The sequence below is a fragment of the Anastrepha obliqua genome, chromosome 1, assembly GCF_027943255.1.
Source record: "Anastrepha obliqua isolate idAnaObli1 chromosome 1, idAnaObli1_1.0, whole genome shotgun sequence".
Taxonomy (NCBI): domain Eukaryota; kingdom Metazoa; phylum Arthropoda; class Insecta; order Diptera; family Tephritidae; genus Anastrepha; species Anastrepha obliqua.
In genome coordinates, this window is record NC_072892.1 from 135,128,449 (window position 1) to 135,150,403 (window position 21,955).

A 21,955-nucleotide genomic window follows, 5' to 3' on the forward strand; every position below is an offset into this window, starting at 1 on the left:
GCATCGGAAAAATTGAGTGGTGAAGGACTGGGCTTCCCTCTGTTTTTCCCATTGGCACTAATTAGCGCGAGAAAATGCAGTTTGTTGAACTCAATCGTTTAAGGAGAAGATGAAGCGGTGTGTTGACGAAGCATCCCAGGTTGCTTTAAACAATGATTGCGTGGAATAAGTATCCGTCTCTCTATTGAATGAAAATTAAGATATCTAAAGTAATCAATTATTTTTTTTATTATTTTATATATTTCCACATGCTTTATATATAGCGTTTTTCAATAGGTGCGCTTCAACTTTTTTCCGAAAAAATCACTGTTTGGTGCGTTTTACATGCCGGCGGCGTAATTGGCCCATATTTTTTCGTTGACGAGAACGATCGCCACGTTACTGTGAATGGAAATCGATACCGCGACATGATAAACGATTATTTTTGGCCGCAATTGAATGGTATGGACTTAGACGACATGTGGTTTCAACAGGACGGGGCCACAAGCCACACAGCACACGCTACAATTGATTTGTTGAAGAGTAAGTTCGATGAGCGCATTATTTCCAGAAATGGACCGGTCGAATGGCCGCCGCGCTCGTGTGATTTGACGCCTCTAGACTATTTTCTTTGGGGTTATGTGAAGTCATTGGTCTACAGTAACAAGCCGGCGACGATTTGTAAGCTCAGAGCCAATATTGAACGCGAAATTGCTGGAATTTCGGCCGATTTATGCAAAAGAGTGGTCGAAAATTGGGTTCAACGATTGGACTTCGTAAAACGTGCACGCGGTGGTCATGCAAAAGAAATCGAATTTCATACTTAAATGTATATGTTCAAACTCGATAATAAAAAAAAAATTAGTTAAAAAAGTCAAACCGTTTGTGTTTTATTCAAAAAAAAAAAAGTTGAAGCGCTCTTACTGAAAAACGCTTTACTTACCCTGACCACTACGATTTCCTCTCATATACACCCAATTGCAGAATTACAAACTCACTACTTTTTGTTTTTTTATAAAACTACAGTTCATACTACAATAAAAACCACATAATTCTAAGTTTTAAACTTTGTACAAATTGCGTAAAATTTTCATCAAAACTTGCAATTTTGTAACCTGAATTTTTAGAAGTTTTCTGGTAGTCGGAGCAAATTTAGCTTTTCGGAGTTGTTTGTCCCTTAGTGATTTAAAGCAAACTTATCGACACCGGCTGATTCGTTGACTTGCGAATGTTTCAACCGCAAAGGATTAAAATTGCCTAAAATCAGCAGTATTTGGTTGCCACTTACATATAACTTGCACTTTACTATGATATATAAAATTCGATGATCTATAGAACTGCGTACTCACAAGAAATTTTTAAGTTGAAAGTTTTGATGGAACTTTGAAAAATTTCTAAACATTTTTTACAAAGTTTAAAACTTTCGGTTGCATGGTTTTTGTTGTAGTATGAACTATATTCTGATAAAAAAATATTGAAATGTTTATAATTTTGCAATCCGGTATAAACAAGCGGAAATCGTAGTGGTACGAACTAGAAGTGGTTAGGGCAAGTATAAGAAATTCAAGGAAACTAAAACACTGTGAAGCAAAGGCAATCGCCAATTGTTGACTTACGAATTTACAATTCTACGCATATTTACTTACATATCATTTCATATTCATTGAATAAAAAAAATTTTTTTTTGAAGTGCGTGATAAGAATAACCCACACGCGGGGTATATAAATTTTGATTCGGACCGCACCTTCCACTTTTTGAGAATAAATTTTGTCACTTTTTTTAATACCAAATAAAGTATTAGCCAACCTGTGTTCATATATTAAAATGCACGTATAAATTCCTTAACCAATATATGAAAAATTCTCAAAGTTTTGTAAGTCCGGTTTGAATTTGTTCACATATGCCAGTGCCTACTGTATTTATGCATATAAATTGTAAGTTATTCTAATTAAAATATATGAACAAAAAATAGAAAATATTAATTGGTTGCAGTGTGAAAAAAACGAGTTCAACAATAAAGCCTAAAATAAAAGTAGTTCAAGCTTTCATTTACTGCACATTTACGGAATAAATAAATCTGTGTTGAATTATGCGAAATTAGCTTATTGATCAATGATTTTATATTGGCTACTTATTACATATAAACCTGCAAATTAAATGCGTGCATAAATAACAACAACAGGAACGATGTTTTTTGAAGGCAACTCATAGAGGCGTGAAAATTAAGAAAATTAGTTTTAGCAAGGCACAGTCAGCAGTAATTGTGATTGTTAAAACATGCTTAAACAAGGTTGTTGCTGCTAAATTAGTAGCTACTTACATACATATATATACTTCTGGAATATTGTGCAACCTACATTTATGGACTCTTTACATGAATCTTACTGTTATGGCACACAACCTATTTAATAAATTAATAAATAAATAGAGATCGACTTTCCAAGAGGGCCCAAGTGGAATAGAGGATCGGATTGGCAGGATTCTTAAGCCATTATTTCGAACAAACTCAAAAAAAAAAATTTTTACTTAGTATTAGATGCTCGATGATGCTAATATTATGGTCCAAAGTGTGCCCTGCGTTGACATTATCTCGCAAACAACGCAGCCTAATAACAATAAATAATTTTTTTTGAGGTCTTCACTTAGACTAGTTTTAAGTGGCTGATGGTAAGACATGCGATTAGGTGAAAATTTAATACACCGAAACAGGGGATACTAAAAATTTGTAAATCAAACTGTGCTTAAACAAACTAACATCTCAGATGAAGTTGATTAGTCTCTTTGACCCATTCAACCCCAATGATACATCTATGCACCACTTGAAGTTTAACTATCGTTTGTTTACTCGAACCATCTTGGTAATAATCTTGCACACACCATCGGCATATCACGTCGGGCGATGTATTTGTATGTGTGTGGCAGGGGATTTGTATTTGTTGAAAACGAGCGGGAGATGACTGAGTTATGGTGCTGCTAACCACTTTCTACTGAAAGGGATGAGAACTAAGATACTCAAAACTTAGCTTTGCAAAAGTAGGGTGCTAAGAAGAAAGTTCTGAGATGATTCGAAGTAATACCAAGTCTAATAGCATGTATACTTCGCGGTCAATGTCCTGTAATCTCGAAATTCCACGTCCACGTAATTCGAGCGCTGTTAATCTCAGAAGGTCCCTCAAGCGTCTCCGATGTACTCGTGGCCAGAAAGATTTGAGTTTATGTACTTACCCAGCGTTCGCTGAGTTAACACGAAGTCTACGTTTCCAGTAGCAGACCGCGTTCAACGGGAGCCCCTGATTAGCCAGCTGATCCAACTCGAAGTTTCCTGCAATGTCGCTATGACCAGGTACCAAGATAAGCCTCATATTGAAGAATTCGGATGAGGCCAAAAGTGAAGTCAGGCATTCCTCAATCCATTCCAAGTTCCGAATGCATCAACATCGACCCCAGGCCCTGATGGCCCCTTTGCGATATTAACCTCCGTGACATTTATTACAAAGTGAAAAGCCAATCAGCTGGTTCTGTGAAGGTCCGGTAACCTGAACTTGAGTCTGATGGGGAGCTTGCAAAATACTCCTCCGTTAACGCTTTCCATCTAATTTTTAGCCATGCGTGAACAGGCTAATCCGGCCCCTCCTCCAAATAACGTGCGCCGCCCACTCTTCCCTTGAAGGAATGTGAGTGCAGAATGTTCCACTTGGATCAAGCAGAGTGGCGCATTTATCGGTTGCCCAAGGAATGAACCCAAAGCTCTTAAGGATATTTGAGTGTCCGCAATTCAGGTCAAGATTGCAGCCTGAGCCTCTCAGTCTGATTGCGGCATATGTAGCTTTACCTACAATGTCTACAGGCAACACATTTAGCATTGTATTCAGTGCTAAAGTCGGAGTAATTCGAAGTGCCCCACTGATTTCAATGAGAGCAGACCTTTGGACTCTCCTCGGCTTCTTCACCGAGGCCATCTTTTCCAGTGAGTTCTACCAGGCAACGGCTCCATACAACAGAATTTGTTTTATATTGGTATTATAGAGTCAAAATATAACTTTAGGCGAGAGGCTAACTTAAGCTGTTCTGTCACGACCATTTTGTCGATAAGCATTCTGTAGATAAACTTGACAAGATCGGCTCCGACCACCAGTTTATTCAAAGATTTAGTGAATGCCTCTGGAAGGACATTATTAAATGTCGAGAAAGGTACCCACTACGAGCTCCTTCTGATATAGGGAATCCTCTATATCTTTAACAATCGCATGTAAGACAGATTCTACTGATCTGCTTCTTCAGTAAGCACCTTGAGTATGCGACAAGGGCCCCCGAAGAACTTGGCTTCTTGTGTGCAGGTCAATCAGTATTTCAAGAGATTTGAAGAGATTTCAATAGATTCAATAGAACCAGGTACTTATGTTTGAAAAAAAGAAGATATTTTCATACTTAACTTAAATACTGATCAGTCAACCCTCGTGTGGCTGTACATAAAAATGAGCTACGTTTGAAGTGCAAAAATTTAAATAAATACTAACTATGTTGAGTTTATGCGATTAGAGGTCAGCAAACGTACCGGACAAAAATTTGTTTGAGTTTATGAAGTACTCGTTAATTTGTAATATTTTGTTTAGACATTTTTAAAATTCAAAAACGTGCCCAAATGCCATAAAGTGCATACATATACATGAATATGAATTAATTTTGCATTCTGCGGCTAACTTCCATAAAGATTCTGTTTTCAGTTTAATTGCATTAGTGACAAACTGCTAATGATTCATTGAACGGCTGCATGCATCACAACACATCCAGAATTGTTGGCAACGAAAGCAACGTATCGTTAAATGACCCTTAAAACAAGTGAAAGTCGTTTTTCACGAGAATAAATTAAGGAAAAGAATAAAATTCAGTGAAATGTCTTGACACATCAGAATCGAGCGCTTATCACGACGCTTGCGAAGCGACAGCCAACGACGAACTCAAAAAAAAAAAACACAAACAAAAAAGCTTAGTAAAAGAAAGTAAAAAAAAATCGCATATATCAACAAATGCACTCAAAACTTTTTAAATACTCAAAATCACAACGGTTAATCACGTACGCCCGTCCAGCCAGCCAACTAGCCAGGCAACCACAGTTAAGCGGTGGAAAATTTACTTATACACACACACACTCGCTGAGTGGTGCACCAACATGCGCGCTCTCACTCTTGCTCTCCCTCTCTCTCTCTCGCTAGCTTTTACTGCCACTGAGTTTAGTCTCTTTACTTGTATTTATGCTCCAATGAGAGCGCAAAACGCAAGCAAAATTTAGAGTTTCGTGTTTAATATAAAACCAACTAAGCAAATCCACTGGAATTCATTAAGTGCCTTACCTCAAGTCTCTTAATACCTCAAAAGCACACACAGCCAACCAACCAACAAACCAAATAAACAACCAACAGCACGTCGACTAGTACTAACCTACCCCAGCACACAGACCGTTCGAACGCCTGACCAAACCGCATCACCGCCCCAGTGAACACACAAAAAGATTAAAATTGTACAAAGTACGAATCGAATCGAAGGAGTTGCAACGCCAATTGTGATTGCTACAGATAAAGGCAACGCGCGGTTAACTTCAAAAAAACGCAAACTAAGAAAAAAATATTATTTATATATTTTTTTACTACCGAGCCAAATACGAAAAAATTTTACTATATTAATATTTTTGTTTTGTTTGTTTTCAAAACTGCAACTTTTTATTGGTTTCTGTTTTTTCAAAGTGCAACTTGGCTGTGTTCCACCAATTGTGCTTTTGAAGCGAAGCGAAAATTTGAGTAAATAATAGAAATCCAAAGCGGATAGCAAAGAAATTAGTGGTTTTAAAAAAAAAGTGTATCTAATTTGCATAAAAAGTGCATAAAAGTGTTTGAAGTGTAATTGTAGCATTTGCTTTTTCGGAGAAAAAGTTCGCATTGCAATTGTTGTGATTTGTGCATTTTTTGGGTGCAATTACCATTACTGGCAGTCTACGCGCATTCGCAACTAATTTGTGACAGTAAAACAACAAAATGAAATACGTAAGTACCAATGCGAAAGTAGAGAGATAATTTAAGGATATGAATGTTTTTACTTTGTGTATGAATTCAAGGACTTGGTTAATTCTGAAGTACAAACAATTTGCTAGTTTTAGTTCAAAAATTTAAAGGCGAAATGGTGATCATTTTTAAAATATTTTTTTAAATGTCTCATTATTATAGTAAAAAATTTAGTTAATTATATTGTAATTTCTAAATTATATATAAAATACTAGCATTTCCCAGTGGCCTTCGCACCACCATACATAAAATGTTTTTTTTATATCGCAAGAAATTTTTCATGTTTAAACAGTTGAATTAATTGATTTTTTTCATTCAACATACTTTCTAAAGATGTCACAATAGCCTTTTCTGTACTTTTTCAAAATTTGATTGTGGTGGTCACCTATATACAGGTAAGGTGAAAGAGCCGATAAAAACTTGTAATTAAACTTTGATTCTTTAATTTCCATTTCAATTTTTTACGCTAAATAAATTATGCTAAAATAAATAAAGTTAAAAATGTTTTTCCAGTTCCTTGAATGCTCCAGTTTTTATTACATTTTCGTCTAAAATTAATACAATAATAATACACTTACAACCACAACAGTACAACAGAAACCCTCATAAGCGGCTGTGTATTTGTTGTTGTTTTCCCCATACAGGCATTTCGTATGAGAGGAAACCATTACTCACATAAAATGTCATAACTCAGGAACGGCTGCACCGATTTCAATCAAACTTCACACAAACCACCTCCTCAAAGATAGAAAAGAAAGAAATTTTTGTGTCAATCGGTTTGGCGGTTCTTGAGTTATAAGATTACCAAGGAAATGTAACTTCTTTTTATATATATAGATTTCCTGGCTGTAAGCACAAATTCGCTGCTTATAAGCGGGAAGTGCTTATATAAAAATCCTCCGTCGAAAGCATTACCGGTGCATCGAATTCAACGAAACGAACGGCTACTTCTATTAAATTGAATAAATTTCCTTTTAAAACAAGAACAAATTGATATTTATTTTATTTAAAGTAAACATCTGGAACAAATTTAAGGAGCACAGGCTGGACAATTCTACTTAATTTTGTTATAAATAAATTAGCAAATATATATCTCTAAGGGAATGCCATAAACCTTCGTAAACATTCCATAAACTCTGAACAACTGTAAATAGCAGGCTTAAATATCCCATTATTTTCTAATTAAGGGGGGAAGCTGGTCTAGAGCGCAAAAAAATGGGCATATTTTATGAATTTATTTTGACTCAACAAAGGAATCAACCGAAAATCTGTGAAATAGGTTTAATAATATAGCTTTCATGGTACAAATACAAAATTTTTCGTCTGAATTAATTTCAAAATGGCCGCTGTCCAGCAGTTCTCCTAAGGCGCCTTTTTTTCTAGTGGGTCCATTGCCGAAGACGTAAACTCCTTAATTTTTGTCCTGGATCAAAAAATAAAATTTTTTTAGTTTCTATATAACAACAGAAAGAGACGTACGTAGGATTTTTTTGATATTTTGTTTTTTCGCGAAATGGTGCACGTTTGAACAAAAAGTTACAATTTTCACTATAAAGAACGACATAAAATTGTTGATTAAAAAAAAAACTATGTAATATAAATAAAAAATCCTACGTACGTCTCCGGAGAAAGGTATTTCGAATGTATTGTCAAAATTTCGTAAGAATCGGTAAAGATTTGTTCGAGTTATGTCTTCGGCCAATTTGAAAAAAGTGATTTCGAGAAAAACGCGTTTAAAGTTGTAAATAGCGTTCGGGGCATACCTGCGAGGCACTGCCGTCGAATGAAAAATTTGGGCATTTAGACATTTTTGCTGGCATCCCTCATTTGGTATATTATTTCTAAGACCCTAAAGCACCTTTTAAGACAAAAAAAAATTTTTCGATTTTTTCAAAATTCTAGACCAGCTTCCCCCCTTAAAATGTATGTGAGTCTAACCATACTTATTAGGTGCGAATGTTATTGCCAAACATCTGTTAAAGGAAGGGTTAAAAACCAAAAATATAATTCATATTTCTTCTAAAGTCAAAGCTTAAGATCTTTATTATTTAATTAAATGTAGTATCAGGTCAGTCCATAAGTTCGTGCGTTTTTTAAAGGTGGTTTTCAAATTAATAAAAAAGATGTTTAAAGTATTTATTAATCAATAATATATTTTCCTTCATTATTTACAATGTCTTCCCAATGTTTAGGAGAATTTTTATTATCCTGCTCAAAAAATTGTTTGTCCTTGGAGCCCAAATACGCTTCGATATCCCTTTTTATAGCTTCTTTTGAGGAGTAGTTCTTATTACTCATATGGGATTGAAGACCACGGAAGAGGTGATAATCACAAGGTGCAATATTCGGAGAGTGTGGTGGATGCGGCATTAGCTCCCATCCGATCTCGTTCGCCTAATGTTTGCCTTGCGGTATTAGGTCTTGCGTTGTCGTGGTGAAACAAATCTTTGCGTCTATTCACTAAAGACGGTCGTTTTTTTAAGTGCCTCATTCAGGTTTGATAGCTGATGGGAATAATAATCATCAGTTATCTTGTCTGGTTTGGTTCCAGAAGTTCATAATAAACAATACCGGCCATATCCCACCAAATAGATAGGAGAATCTTCTTGGAGTAAAGGCCATCTCTAGAGGTCGGTTCTGGTGTTTCATCTTTATCTAACCATTGGCGTTTGCGAACTATTTATGTTTTCCGGTATACTCGGCGAATAATTTTTTGTATGCAAAAATCGTACAAAAGTGAAATTATGGGTAAAATATGCACGAACTTATAGACTGACCAGATATTTTTTTAATATATTATACAATATATTGCTACAGTGTAACATTTTTGAAAGGGCACCTCCTTCCGTAGCGCACGCAGTATTTCCTATTCAAGTCTTAAGTATCGAAGCATCAATATCCGTATCCTCTTTTGAGCGGACACCTCTATAGAGAGGACAAAAGTTGGCTGACGGTGAGTGTCTGTTCAAGAGAGGTTTCACTGTATGCACTGTCTATAAAAACAACGTTTTATAATATAAATGCAATTTTTTTATATTTAAATTAATAAATTTGCTTGCACAACAAACATTGTCTTGAGCGTTTTTCATACCTTATTTCACAATAGCATTGATTAATTGCAAATCAATGCAATTAAAGAAATTTTGCTGAAACTAAGCAATAATAACTTCAATGCAATATAATGTGATTTCATATTAAAAAAAAATATTAATAATAACACTTTACTCAAATTTGATTTTTTTTTTCGCTGGTCTACTACGAGTTAACCTTAAACGAACTCACTGCACCCGATGGCGCGCTTCAAATTATTAAATTGTTAGTAATGAGGAGTTGAAGCAAAAGACTTATGAAACAAACTTGTGAATTTTAGCAGCTGTGAAAGAGCGATAGAACAGATTTTTATTCATCAGTGCGTTAACTGGTACATTGATGCGCTATTTTCGCTATTCTAATTTTTAACATTATTTAGTATTTCGTGACCTGTGACAACACTGAGGGGGTTCGTTCTTTCTTCCTTCACATTTTGTACAATTACAAAAAATTAGATCAAATGTTTGAACATTTATAAAATATTTGTATAAACTTGAATGTGTGAAAAAAAAAATAAATACCAAATGTTCTGGGCAATACAAAACGCACAACATAATTTTCTTATAGCTCGTTTTTCATATTTCATTTTTCATTTACTTTTTTCTCTTTTTGTGGGTCATTGCAGTTAAGTGCAACATAACTTTTGATATGCGATTGACGTGTGTTGAACTGACGTGTAGTCGATTTGTGGCAACTTTTTGAGGTACAAAGGGAAAAAAATGTACAAAATAATTAGAATACTATTGTGCAAACCAACCCAAAGCTTGTCATGTGATACACTTGTTGTTTCTTTTAGCCGATTGCTGTTTTTTATGCAGCTTTTTTTTCGAAGGTGTGGGCGTAACGCTCGTATATTATGGCAATCACTATGCATTTCGGAAATACGCCGTTTCGCGTCGTGCCAAAATTACGCAAACTGTTATGTACGTATTTTTGTAAGTGAGAAACGGGGCAACAATAAAAAATAAAATAAAAAATAATTCAAAGAAACAAATAAATAAATAACAAATAAAAAAAAATTACAACTAAAACAAAAAAAAAAAAAACTAAGAAAAAAATATATATATATTACAAAAAAAAAAAAAAAATAATAAAAGTAAACTAAAACAACTAAGCCAAAAATCGCGTGCAAGCCCAGTTTCAATTGCATCCGCAGCTACATTGTTACACTTGTTTTGAGTTACTTAAACTATGTATCTCAGCTCAAGAAAAGTCATTTGCATTTAATGCTTTTGATTAGCATTGTTGTTGTAGGCAATATGTAAGCAAACGATGGTGTAACATTATCCCACAAGTGTAGCTAATACGAAATTGCTTAATTGATCGAAATAATAAAAAACAACTTTATGAAAAATAAGAAAAACAAAATTATAATCCCCAAAAATTTATATTTTTCAACATATTTTGCTTCCATTAACACTGATGGAATTTCACGGTGGCTCGCTAAGCTGCACCTTTGTCTCACTTTCTCATCAATAATCCACATGCCGCCAAAATCAATACTATTTAATATTCAAAAATTTATGTAAATGCTGCGATGGTTACGCAAGCAGAAGATGAAGACGAAGAAAATGTTTTTTTCTTAAAAAACAAAAATGAAAATATGTTTTTTCTTCTTTTCCTCTCTGCACTGTTAATTCCGCACGCTTATAAATACATTCGAGTATCTACTTTATCTGTAATAAAATTTTATTAAAATCGAACTGGCGCCAGCGGCTTGGCATTAAATTTACCACCTTTAAGTTTTTGAAATGGAGAGGCTAAAGCAATTTTTCGTTTTTATTGATGCACTTATCTCACACAATTTCTCTATACTTTCACACATTCAGTCTGCACACAAAATTAAAATTATTGTCCGTAGCGCAAATGTACAACGAAAACACGTAGCTATTCACTTAAGCAACTTACTCGCAAACAGCCAACGTATAATTGAATGAGGGAGAAGCAATCAGTACGCAGATCAATATCCGTTTTTTTAACGTCTGCCCTTGAGCCTTGTTAATTGTCACTAAAAACAAAACAAGGTAATCGAAAATTGCCTTAAATGATTAATTGTTTGTTGCTATTGGAGTTCGTGTAATTGTAACAGAGTATCCTTTTCAGCAGTCAGATGGAATAATTCGATAACAATTTTCTTTTGCAGTTTTTTAATTTTCAAGCGTTTGCCAATGCAGAATTCAATAGATTTTAAATTTCTTAAAATTATTATCCGAACTGAAATTTGTAATCTTAGGCTGTTTAAAAATTCGACTGCATAAAAAGTTTATTCGTCTCGGGGCGCTCGAACGCTGTTTATTTCCATTTCTTTCGGAATTATGTGGCTTACTGTAGCTGGGTGCTCATTTTGCTGCAGTAATATTGCAATCGCATGGGTTTCTCTTTTCGATAGCACTTTTCCTCTAAAGTAGTTTCAAAGCTAAAGCAATTCAAGACAATTCTAAAATTATTCGAATTAAAAAATGGGGCAACGCTATTAAAAAAAAGTAAACAAAGAAAACGTAATACATACAATAATTTGCGTAATACATAATTTGCGCAAGTATTACTTGCATTCTAGCAATGTTGTGTTTTTGTGTTCTTAATAATTTTGACCTTTGAAGTAAGGTGGCAACGCCATACGCAAATAATTTTAATTAAAGATTTTTTTTTATTCTCTTGATTTTTAATTAGATGGCAACGCCATTTAAAAATATTATTGGACATAAGATATCTCGACATTTATATTGATATATGTATGTATGTATATATTTACAACTAATAAAATTTTGCAGTCGATTTCTCAATTTTTTGCAAAATATGTGGCAGCACCATTAAAAAATGCTTTTTAAAAAAATGTTCTCAATCATAATTTGCGTGATACTCACATCCTAACACTTAATTCATCTGTACTGTTATTAAATATTTTGACTTTAGTGAGTTAGGTGGCAACGCCATACGCAAACAATTTTAATTAAAGCTTTTTTTTTTCTTTTGAGCACATTTTCAATTAAATTTTGTTTTTAATGAAATTTTTTTTTTAATTACATGGCAACGCCGCTTAAGAATATTATTGGATATACGATATCTCTACCTTTATATTACATTTATATATATATACATATATTACATAAATTAATACATATATGGTATATTTACTACTAATAAAATTTTTCAGTCGATATCTCAATTTTAACTAAATATATGGCAGCACCATTTAAAAAATAGTATTCATTTAAATTGTCTCAACCACAATTCGCGTGATACCCACATCCTAATGCTTATGTAATTCATTTGTACTACTGTTTATTATTTGCGTCTTAAGAATTAGACATCCACAAATAATATTAATTAAAGCTTTGTTAATTTTTTTTAACACATTTCGGTTGATACCCATATTCTAACCTCGAATTAAATTATGTTATTAATTGAAATGTTTTTGATTCTTAATATTTTTTTAAATGACATACCAAATATAGTATTGATATTTGTACGTATATTACTTACAATTAAAAGATTTCTGCAATAAAATTCCTAATTCCAAAAAATAGGTGGCAACACAAGTTAAAAATATTTTTTTATCAAATCCTCTGTAAGCACTTTTCATTTAATACCAAAGTATGCTTTAATTTTCGTTAAAATGAATTGTCAGTTTTGCAATAAAATTCAGTTGGCAACTCTGAAAACAATTATTTTTGGAATATAATTTTCTTAAAAATGTTCACCTATGCTGTGATACTTTAGACTATTTTTTAATAAACTACCGTGTGTTTTTAATATAAATAGGTGGCAACACCTGTTAAAAATATTTTTTTATTAAATATTTTGTTAACACCATGAAAGGTGTTAATACCCAATTATGGCTAAATGTTCGTTAATATGAATTGCTAGTTTTGCAATAAAATACGAGTGGCAACGCTGCCGAACAATTGTTTTTGGAATATATTTTTCTTAAAAATATTTCACCATATTGGAATACTTATGTCTGTTTTTTTAATACATTGCTGTGTTTTTTAATACAAACGGCAGGCAACACCCATCTAAAATTACTGCCACTGATTTGTGTGTAAGACCAATAAGCTGTTTTAAATATTAAAAGCAGTTTTAGAAAAAGAAATTGTCTACGTTTTTATATACAGAGATATAAAATCGTATAGAACAACATCAAGACGCACACCACAAATAGAAGGAGGCATTCGACTAAACACCCAACAGAACTGTATGCGCCAATTATTTTTTTTTATTTTTTATAATAAATCTCTCATGAGTTACCACCAACGTTCATTGGCACTGACATAAACACATCCAAGCGGCCATGTACTTGCAGTTCAATTGACCGCTGCACACAATTTGGTGACTACTCAATTTGACTACCTGGGAAAATCTATGCATAGATAAAATATGCGCCTGCTCACTTGCCACTGGCAGGCGGCGAACACATCGCTTTAATTTAATGCGATGTCAATGAGCGTGAATGGGCATGCGCGTGTACATAGCATTTATAGTGTCAACTTTAAACTTCAGCATTAATTTTTTGAGCTGAGTAAAATAAAATTAAAAAAATAGAAAAATTAAAATTGATTACTTTATTGCATGAGAAGTCGAGTTAGTAGCCAATAGCGCCGGCAAATACATCGCCCGCAACGGTTGGAATCTTTGCATTTACCAGTTTATTTTTAAAGCAATTTTTCATAACGAGTCATATGAGTATTAAACTGCGCAGTCGGGGAGAAAATGTACAAATGGACAAATTTGCTTCGATGCTAGGAAAACTTTGCATTTCATTTGTTTAATTTCATTTATTTAATTTCCTTTATTTATCTAACACTTCATTAGTGCAGTAAGATGATGAACTTAACAGATCATGAATAGTGCAACAATGAAAGTGAGTAGAAAAACAAAACTAGATGTAAATGAGTAACCATAAAACAAGTGGAAACAAGTGAGAATGACAAGACAATATGAATGTTACCTAGACTAATATAAAAGTGTGTGTAGAAGCAATACTCACACGTAAGTATGAATGCAGAACATTCTTGAAACTGACCTTATTTAAGTTGCTATGCATTGAAGTTAGTGCAGAGCTCCAGATGCGGGCAGTACTCACAAGAAATAGACTTGTCGATGTGAGATAATGCATTTATAATAGGTGCAATCAGATAACTTGAATTTTTTTCTTGTGATCATCCTCAACAATGAGACATGTTGGGTTGCCATATGCTGACCTGTGATTACGCCCACCAGTACTCTTCTTTCCTACGAAGTTTTGGAAGAAAGGTCGCTAATGTCTTGTTAGGTTCTTTCACAAAACTACTTGGCTACTCTACAGAAGTCCAATTCAAATCAACGCCTTCTAGGGGTTGACCTCCTGAAGTTGCCAATCCATAGTTGAATCGATGCCGAATTGACCCCTAGAAAGGGTTCAGGGACTAGTTTTCTTGCAGAACTTAGCCACTTTACCAGCCATTTCGTTCCCTGCAGACAAACTTTGTGGTGTCTTGCAAGACCGTTCAGTTTTGCTAACGAATCGGTGTAGAACGTGTGTTGAAAACCCGTTAATAGGTTATCTGGGCTTAACCATTGATCTCTATCTGGGATCAAAACATCATACCTCCTACGGAAGCTAACGCAAGGCACCCGACTGACCACTGGAGAACTGTGTGCACCGCACATCTGATAGTGGCCAGTGTTTTCTTCGTTTCCCCAAACTCCGTTTAACTTGAGCCTGTGCACCGCCTTCATCGTTTCCTATCGAATTTGAAGGTCTAGAGGTTGCAAGTTCAGGATGGCATTAAGCGTGATACCCAAGCACACACTTCTCTGCAGTCTGGTTAGGGATTTGCCTCTTAAACTAACCATAGTGGTCTTCCACCAGACTGCAGAGGCATATGTAATAATGAGTTTAATCAAGGTGATGTACAACCAATGTACTGTCGCCGGCCTTAGATCTCATATCTTGCCAAAGGCTCTCTTACGCTGCCAGAAGACTTATAGTGTTTGACAGACCTTCTGTTCGATGTTCATCTTCCAGGTCATCTTACAATCTTACAATTAGAAGACAGCTGCAATGTTACTCCTTTCAATGTGAATAATAATAAGCTTTCCATATTGCGTTTCGTAGTGAAAAGTACCAAGGTACTTTTTATGGGACTCACCGAAAGACCATGCAATTCGAATCAATCAATCTCGTTTAGGGCTATATGCATTTTATTGCACATAGCTTCTACTGGCACTCCTGGGATTAGTAAACACACATCGTCCGCATAAGTTTGGTAGTATTTAAATATCTGCATGAAAGTGCGCGTAACAAAACTAAAGCCAATTTTGCTTAAGTAGCAGCATTGACGCGCGCAATTGGTGTGATGCGGCCGGTGGTAATGAATGGCGCTACGTTATGGCTTTTATGCTTTTTATATTTTTGGCTTTGTTGCTCCTCTTATGTTCGTGCCTCGCACCAAGTAGCTTACCGTAGCGAGTTGCATAGCACACACACACACACGCGACTTAAATTTTCTTTTATCATTAAAAGAAATTTTTTTTTTATTTTTTTTTGTAATGACTTTATTCACTGAACTCAACTTAAAAACTAAAACTACATCATCTCATATTTAATGTCATTAACTAGCATAGAACATGAATCATAAAAGGGAAGTTGTGAAACATATAACTGCAATCGGACAGCCAACAGTGGCGTGATCTCGATGCCTTTATGTGCATAGATATTGGAAGAAATGTGTACAGCTATGTTAAGCAGGTGAATAATATAATACATACATACAGGGTGGCTGATGAATTTTGCTACATTAAGAAACTCAAATAACTTTTTTTTTAGTGTATGGAATTCATTTATTTTTTTTTTCAAGTTGAAGGTCATTCGTTTCCTCCGTCCGAACTGGTGGGTTTCGATGATAAGGCCTTCTTGCGACTGTTCCTTGCTCAGCAAAATTATTCACCAGCCTCATTATGGTCCATCTGCTCGGAGGATCGCCGCCAAACATCCGCCTGTACTCTCTCTGTACCAAAACTACGGACTCCAGTGCGTGATAGCGGCGGACTATCCAAATTCTTGTTTGTGTGTCCCAGTTATCCATTTTAATAAATTTTAAAGATCAATCTGCAAATTAAAACAAAAGTGGAACAGATAACTTAAAAAGAAAAAAAGTTATTCAATTTTTTTTTGGTAGCGGCTTTCATCAGCCACCCTGTACATTAGTAAATACATTAATAAATACAGGGTACATAATAACATAATAACCATAACTCGCGCACACACATGCATGCTGAAGCACACTCCCGGAATGTTAGTCACATAATAACTTTTGCTTCTTTCATTGTTTTAAGCCAGGCGTTCATTAGGTGGATTGAGTTGAACTGTTACTATTCAAAAGTGTGAAAAGTAATTTATTTATGTAGACAAAAATATGTTTGCTTTAAATCAATTTAAGTACGCAGGTAATATTTTTGTATTGTCGGTTTTTGGTTGGTGAGTCTTAAATTTGTGGGTTTACGACAATTTGGTTTGACTTTTTTAAAGTTGTAGTCAAGGTGTATTCATTAACCTGTTAACTGGGTATGACGAAATACATAAAAGCCTTCTGCAATGGGCATGACGAAATTTTTCATTATGGAAATTAATCGTAATATATTGATACGTTGTTGTTATCTATTAAATCTTAAAGTGGTTATATATATTGAATACATTTTAATTATAAAATATTTTATCAAAATAAATAAAAACCATAAGTTAAAAACGATATTCCTTTATTATTTGAGGTGTGATATTACTTATCGCTGCGAAGAAAAAGTCCCCATTCTGAAACGAGTTGAGCAATAGCTAATTCCCCGGTTAACAGGTTAATGGTGGTGGCACTAGACCAACAACAATGTTTTGTACGTTTGATTGTCAAAACAAAGTATTGGCAGAGTAGAAAACAAAGAATGAATTCGTCTTGTTTCATTCTGGCTAACAGCCACTTGGATACGGCGAAAGAAAAAAACAAATCAGCTGATTTACCGATATTACCTTTAATAGAGTCGCCTTGGTTGTAATTATGCATTTTTAAATTATCAGCATACAATTGCTAGGAAAATTGCCAACTAAATTAGGAATAAGACATTTTACTTTTTTTCTAAATATCTTGCAAACTTATTTTTAAATTTTTAATAAAGAATCATTTTACATTAATGCTGGCAATTAGGTAAAGATTGTATTTTAGTCGAAGGGTGAAGGTCAACATTTAAATTAATTCAATATTGGTATTTAAATGCCCTAACAGTCGTTGTAGCAGAATGACTTGTACATGGCTGCCATTCAGTTCGTCCCGGATTCGAAGCCCATTGAAACATCAAATAATAGAAAAATGTGGCAATCAAGAATGATAGAATACACGTATGAGCCTTGCGAATTCGACGTGTTGTAAAAGTGGATGAATAAACAAGCAAAAGAGGAAGAGTAGGCGAAAGCAATGGAAGCAACTAAACACAAAAAATTGTACACTCACACACATCCTTTCTTAACATGGCGTCTTTCACATAACAAACGCAAACAAACTGCATTTGGAGTCTTTAAATTAATTTGTGTTTTCACATTTTAACACACGGCACTTCGTTTTCATTAGTTTGATTAGTTAAAATTTTACAAATCCCAAAAATAAAAAGCCATTAGCTGAATTTTTACAAAAAGAAATTTTTCCTACTTTTGTTTGTTTTGTATTGCGAACTGAGCTGACGTCAGACTTGTCAAATCGCGAAAAATAAAGTAACTGTTTTTAATGGCGCCACCATAGATACCCAATTCGCCTTGTGGGGCAATGACAAACATTCAAGAAATTATCTAAAATTATCTTATCTAAAGAAAGTTAGAAAAACAATACAAAAATTATTTTCAAAATATTTCTAAACTGAGTTCAATCCTCTTACAGGAAAATTAAATTTTCAAAATATATAAAAATGTATTTTAATTCATCAACTGCAAAATTTTACTTTTTTATCCAAAACTTTTTTTTCTTATAAAAAAAGAGTGGAATTCCAAAGTTTTGAACAAATTTAGTGCGCTAAATTAATAGAATAAAATTTCAATAAATACAATTTTAATCTCATAACTCTGAGGAGGACTTTGAGTTAAGAGGGGTTTAAACTATGAAATATTGTGGCTTATGCCATTTTTTGTAAAATGTTTGGGCTATACCCTGTCGTCATATAAAGAGTAATATTTTCTTTTACTTGTGAAGTGAAGGAAAAAAAAAATTGTGTTAGCTGCTCTAAGTACGATTTCAAGAGTTTTCTCACAAACTGTTGAGTGTTATTTTTAACTTTTTTTAATATTTAGTTTTTTACATTTATGTTTTGCTTCTTCGTTTTTTTTTTATTTTTTGTTTTTTTTTTGTGATCACACTGAGCCAAAATACACATAGTCAAAGCACACTGATATCTGTTACAACGGGACACTGTCTTATACATAGGTGGACACGCTAAGAGGCTACGTGTGCAGCCACATGATTTCTGCAGGAGCTTTCCTCTGATGAAGAAAAGTAAGAGACGTCTCCACATAGATTCACCACACTAAGTAGACAATTTTTGAATAAATTTGAAGATCTCAGATCCTGAAGATCAGGGATTTGCTAAAAATTTTGAAAACTTCACTTTGGTTTTAGAGAGATCACGACAAGTTCCCCATGCGATATCACGATGGCCTATGAAACTGAGTCTGTCTCCTGGTGCCACTATAATCTATTACAGCGGCAAACCCATTTTTTTACGTATGCAAATGGCTTTACAAATCTCATGAGGTTACATAGCCTCAAATATAATCAAAAAATGTGAGTGTGAAGTGAGATTTGGATGGAGCGCGTCAAGAACCTTCGGAAAATCCTTAGTCTAGTTCTTGGTTCTGAAAATCAATAAAATTTTGTGTAATGATAATTAGAGCATAGATCCGTCAGTATACTGCCCTAAAATTGAAAACAAAAAAATACTACAAAATATATTTTTAGAGGTTTCCAACTCTCTTTTATTTCAAAGTTTTTGCAAAGTAATGTAGCAGATTCTGATTTTCCCGTAGGACACTTCCAGCTTGCTTTCAATTTTGTAGCTTTGTCTTTGACTCACGATGGAGAGAATAATGAGATGGCACCTATCGTGGTCCCGTTACTTTGCTCTCAGTGTGACCAAATTAAAAATTTTCGTAACTTGCATACCCTCAAATGGAGAAAAAACTGAGATTTGCACTTTCAAAACATCAAATTTTATAAGAATCAACAAATCTTCAATAACACTAAAATCTCTTCAGATTGGCCATTTTTAGCCTTTTTTAATCATACAAATATTTTTTCATCTAACAAATATTTCACAAATTTTCGCATTTTGGGTATAAAAAAGCACTAAATTTATTGCGAAGAGCAAAGGGTTGGCATGACGGCACACACTCTATGATGGGCGCAATCTTGTTTCTACAACTCTTGTCTTTGACTAGCATTTAAATATTAAAAATTATTAAAAAGTAAAAATATTAAAAAAAGATTCTCAATCATAGCAAAACCAAAAATGAAAAATATTTGTTTCATAATTTTTATAATTCAAGTGATATATCTATAACTATTTATTTTAGTTTTAGATAATTCGTTTCACTTTAAATTTTGAGCTGAAATATTTTCAGAAATGGACAAGACTTAAAATTCCAAATTTCGAGTTCAAGACTACGTTGGTTCGAATCTCAGTGCATGAAACAGCAAAGTAATAGAAAGAGTTTTTTCTAACAGCGATCGCCCTGGCAGGCAATGGCAGGCCTCCGAGTGTATTTCTACGTCGGCTTAAAACTGTATTTGTGGAACAACATCAAGCCGCCCGCCAGAAATGGCAGGAGAAGCTCGGCTAAACACCTAACAGAAGTGAACGCGCCAATTATTTTTTTTATTATTATTAAAATTTCAAAAGCCTGCCAGTAAATAAATGAAAAAAAAATTATTATTTCTCCCTCAAAATATCACTTATTTTTTCAAACTGCCACTTTTAATACTCGCAGCGTATACGATTTCGTAATTTTTATTTTTTTCAATTTTTCAGCTCACTTTCACGATGCTCCTAATAATTTGATTTATCCGTCATATTAACATATATTATCATCCAATATTTCGATTGCAAGTTTCACTAATTGCGGCAGCGACAAACTGGTTGCAAATGTGCGATTGCGATTTTTATGTGCGCATGCGCACGCGCCACTTATGAATGAATAATCAAAGCGCCAAGTAACGACCAGTATTTGACACATACACACGCACGCACATCAGCTACTGCTATACAAACATTGGCACATGCGTGCCTACAAACGTCACATTTGCATTCATCGGAATTCGAGTGCACAGCGACTCAGTGCGAAAATCGAAAACTGCAAATTTTTTTCCCAAATAGAAGTCCAAGTTCAAATTGTTGTCGATGCGTGTTGCCCGATTCGATTGTCCCACACTGGTTAGACGCCAAAGTGTCTGAGCTGGCGCGGCAATGCAATACAAAAATACGTACTTTGGTAGGCTTGTCCGAACCAGTGACTTTTGTGTGTGTCTGTGTGCGTGCGGGTATTCGAATGTGCCTGCAGTTATTTTTACAGCTTTTGCAACATTTTCATTTTTTTCTTTCGCTTCATTGGTTGCAACTTAACTGATTCATTCACGCAATCGACGCTGCAGATAGGCAGGTATTGGCTACACTTGGCGCTCCATACAATGCCAGCGCTAGCGCCAGCAACTTTGCAACAACTTTGGCACTTAAGCAGTAATAAACTGAAATTTATTCGTTACACCAGATATGTATGTCGCTGTGTATGTATGAATGTGTGCTTGTACAAAAACGCAGCAATCGAAAAGTTGAAATACTCGATCGCATGCGTTTGACTGCAACGTCATTTGTTCGGTTGCTTGTTGCCTACCACACGCGTGCCAAGTAGACTTGCAAGCTGCGTCTGTCCATGTCTGTCCACCGGTTGCGTTTGGTGCTTATCGTTTGTCGTTTGTCGTTTGCCGTTTTGCGTTGAGCGACGTCCTTCAACATGAACTTGAAAATCTTAGCTATGCGTTGTTGACTTAGTTGCATTTTTATGACCGTCCGTATTGATTGTTTTTCCCGTTGTGGTTGTTGCGCAATTTATTTACATTACTCTGTCATTAAATGTGATTTGCCTTATAGATAACTATACACTATGCATTTATGTATGGATTGCATGTGCGTGCGCTTGTGCAGCTCTGCGTGTGTTGCGTATACGCTATGGTCGTTTGGAGAGGTCGGCCATTGATTGCCGCCGTTGTTCGGGGCGTGCTGGCGCGATTTTTTTGTGCGTTTGTTACCTGTTAGCTGCATGGTTTTTGAAAGATTTTTTGCCTCTTATTTTCAATGCGCTATGATTTAGTGCATTGGTTATCGGTAAAGCGATTATTGTGTAGATTTTTTCTTGCTGTATTTGGTATTTCAGGTTGTTCGGTTGTTTGAAGTGCGTGGGCAATGCGGGGTACTTACAACTCTGCAATATAGGCTACTTATTGCTTCGCAGCGTGGTTTGCGGCTTATTGATATTAATGCTTTTACATGTGTAGTTATATTAGGAAATTCGTACAAATTATTTATGCAACATATTTGCAAAGCTGTAGTAAAATTCATAACCAGAAATTTTAAATCACTTTGAGGTTACTGAAATGCGTGTAGGTCAGTTGGATATTTATTTTGTGTTTTGGTTGTTTTTTTGGTTCAATTTAGTTCAATGCTGTCCTACATTTTTTGAAATATGCAGCTGGATAGAGTGAAGTAACACGGAAAAAGGTATGAGGAAACAAGTCGAAATTTGTTAATGCATAATTTGTTCGAAGAT

General features: G+C 34.6%; 1 protein-coding gene across 2 annotated transcripts in view; it reads left to right on the top strand.

Annotated features, from left to right (window-relative positions):
* Positions 1-5,332: 5,332 nt before the first annotated feature.
* The window catches only part of LOC129236226 (uncharacterized), an 84,869-nt gene continuing 68,246 nt past the window's right edge, over positions 5,333-21,955 (top strand). Inside the window, exons 1-2 of one of the 2 annotated variants that reach the window (XM_054870483.1) lie at positions 5,333-5,505; positions 5,722-6,018. In XM_054870483.1, the coding sequence (XP_054726458.1) occupies positions 6,010-6,018 (9 nt within the window). In that variant the 5' untranslated portion in view covers positions 5,333-5,505; positions 5,722-6,009. Of the gene's footprint in view, positions 6,019-21,955 lie in introns of both variants that reach the window. The other variant, XM_054870484.1, reaches the window with a different exon arrangement.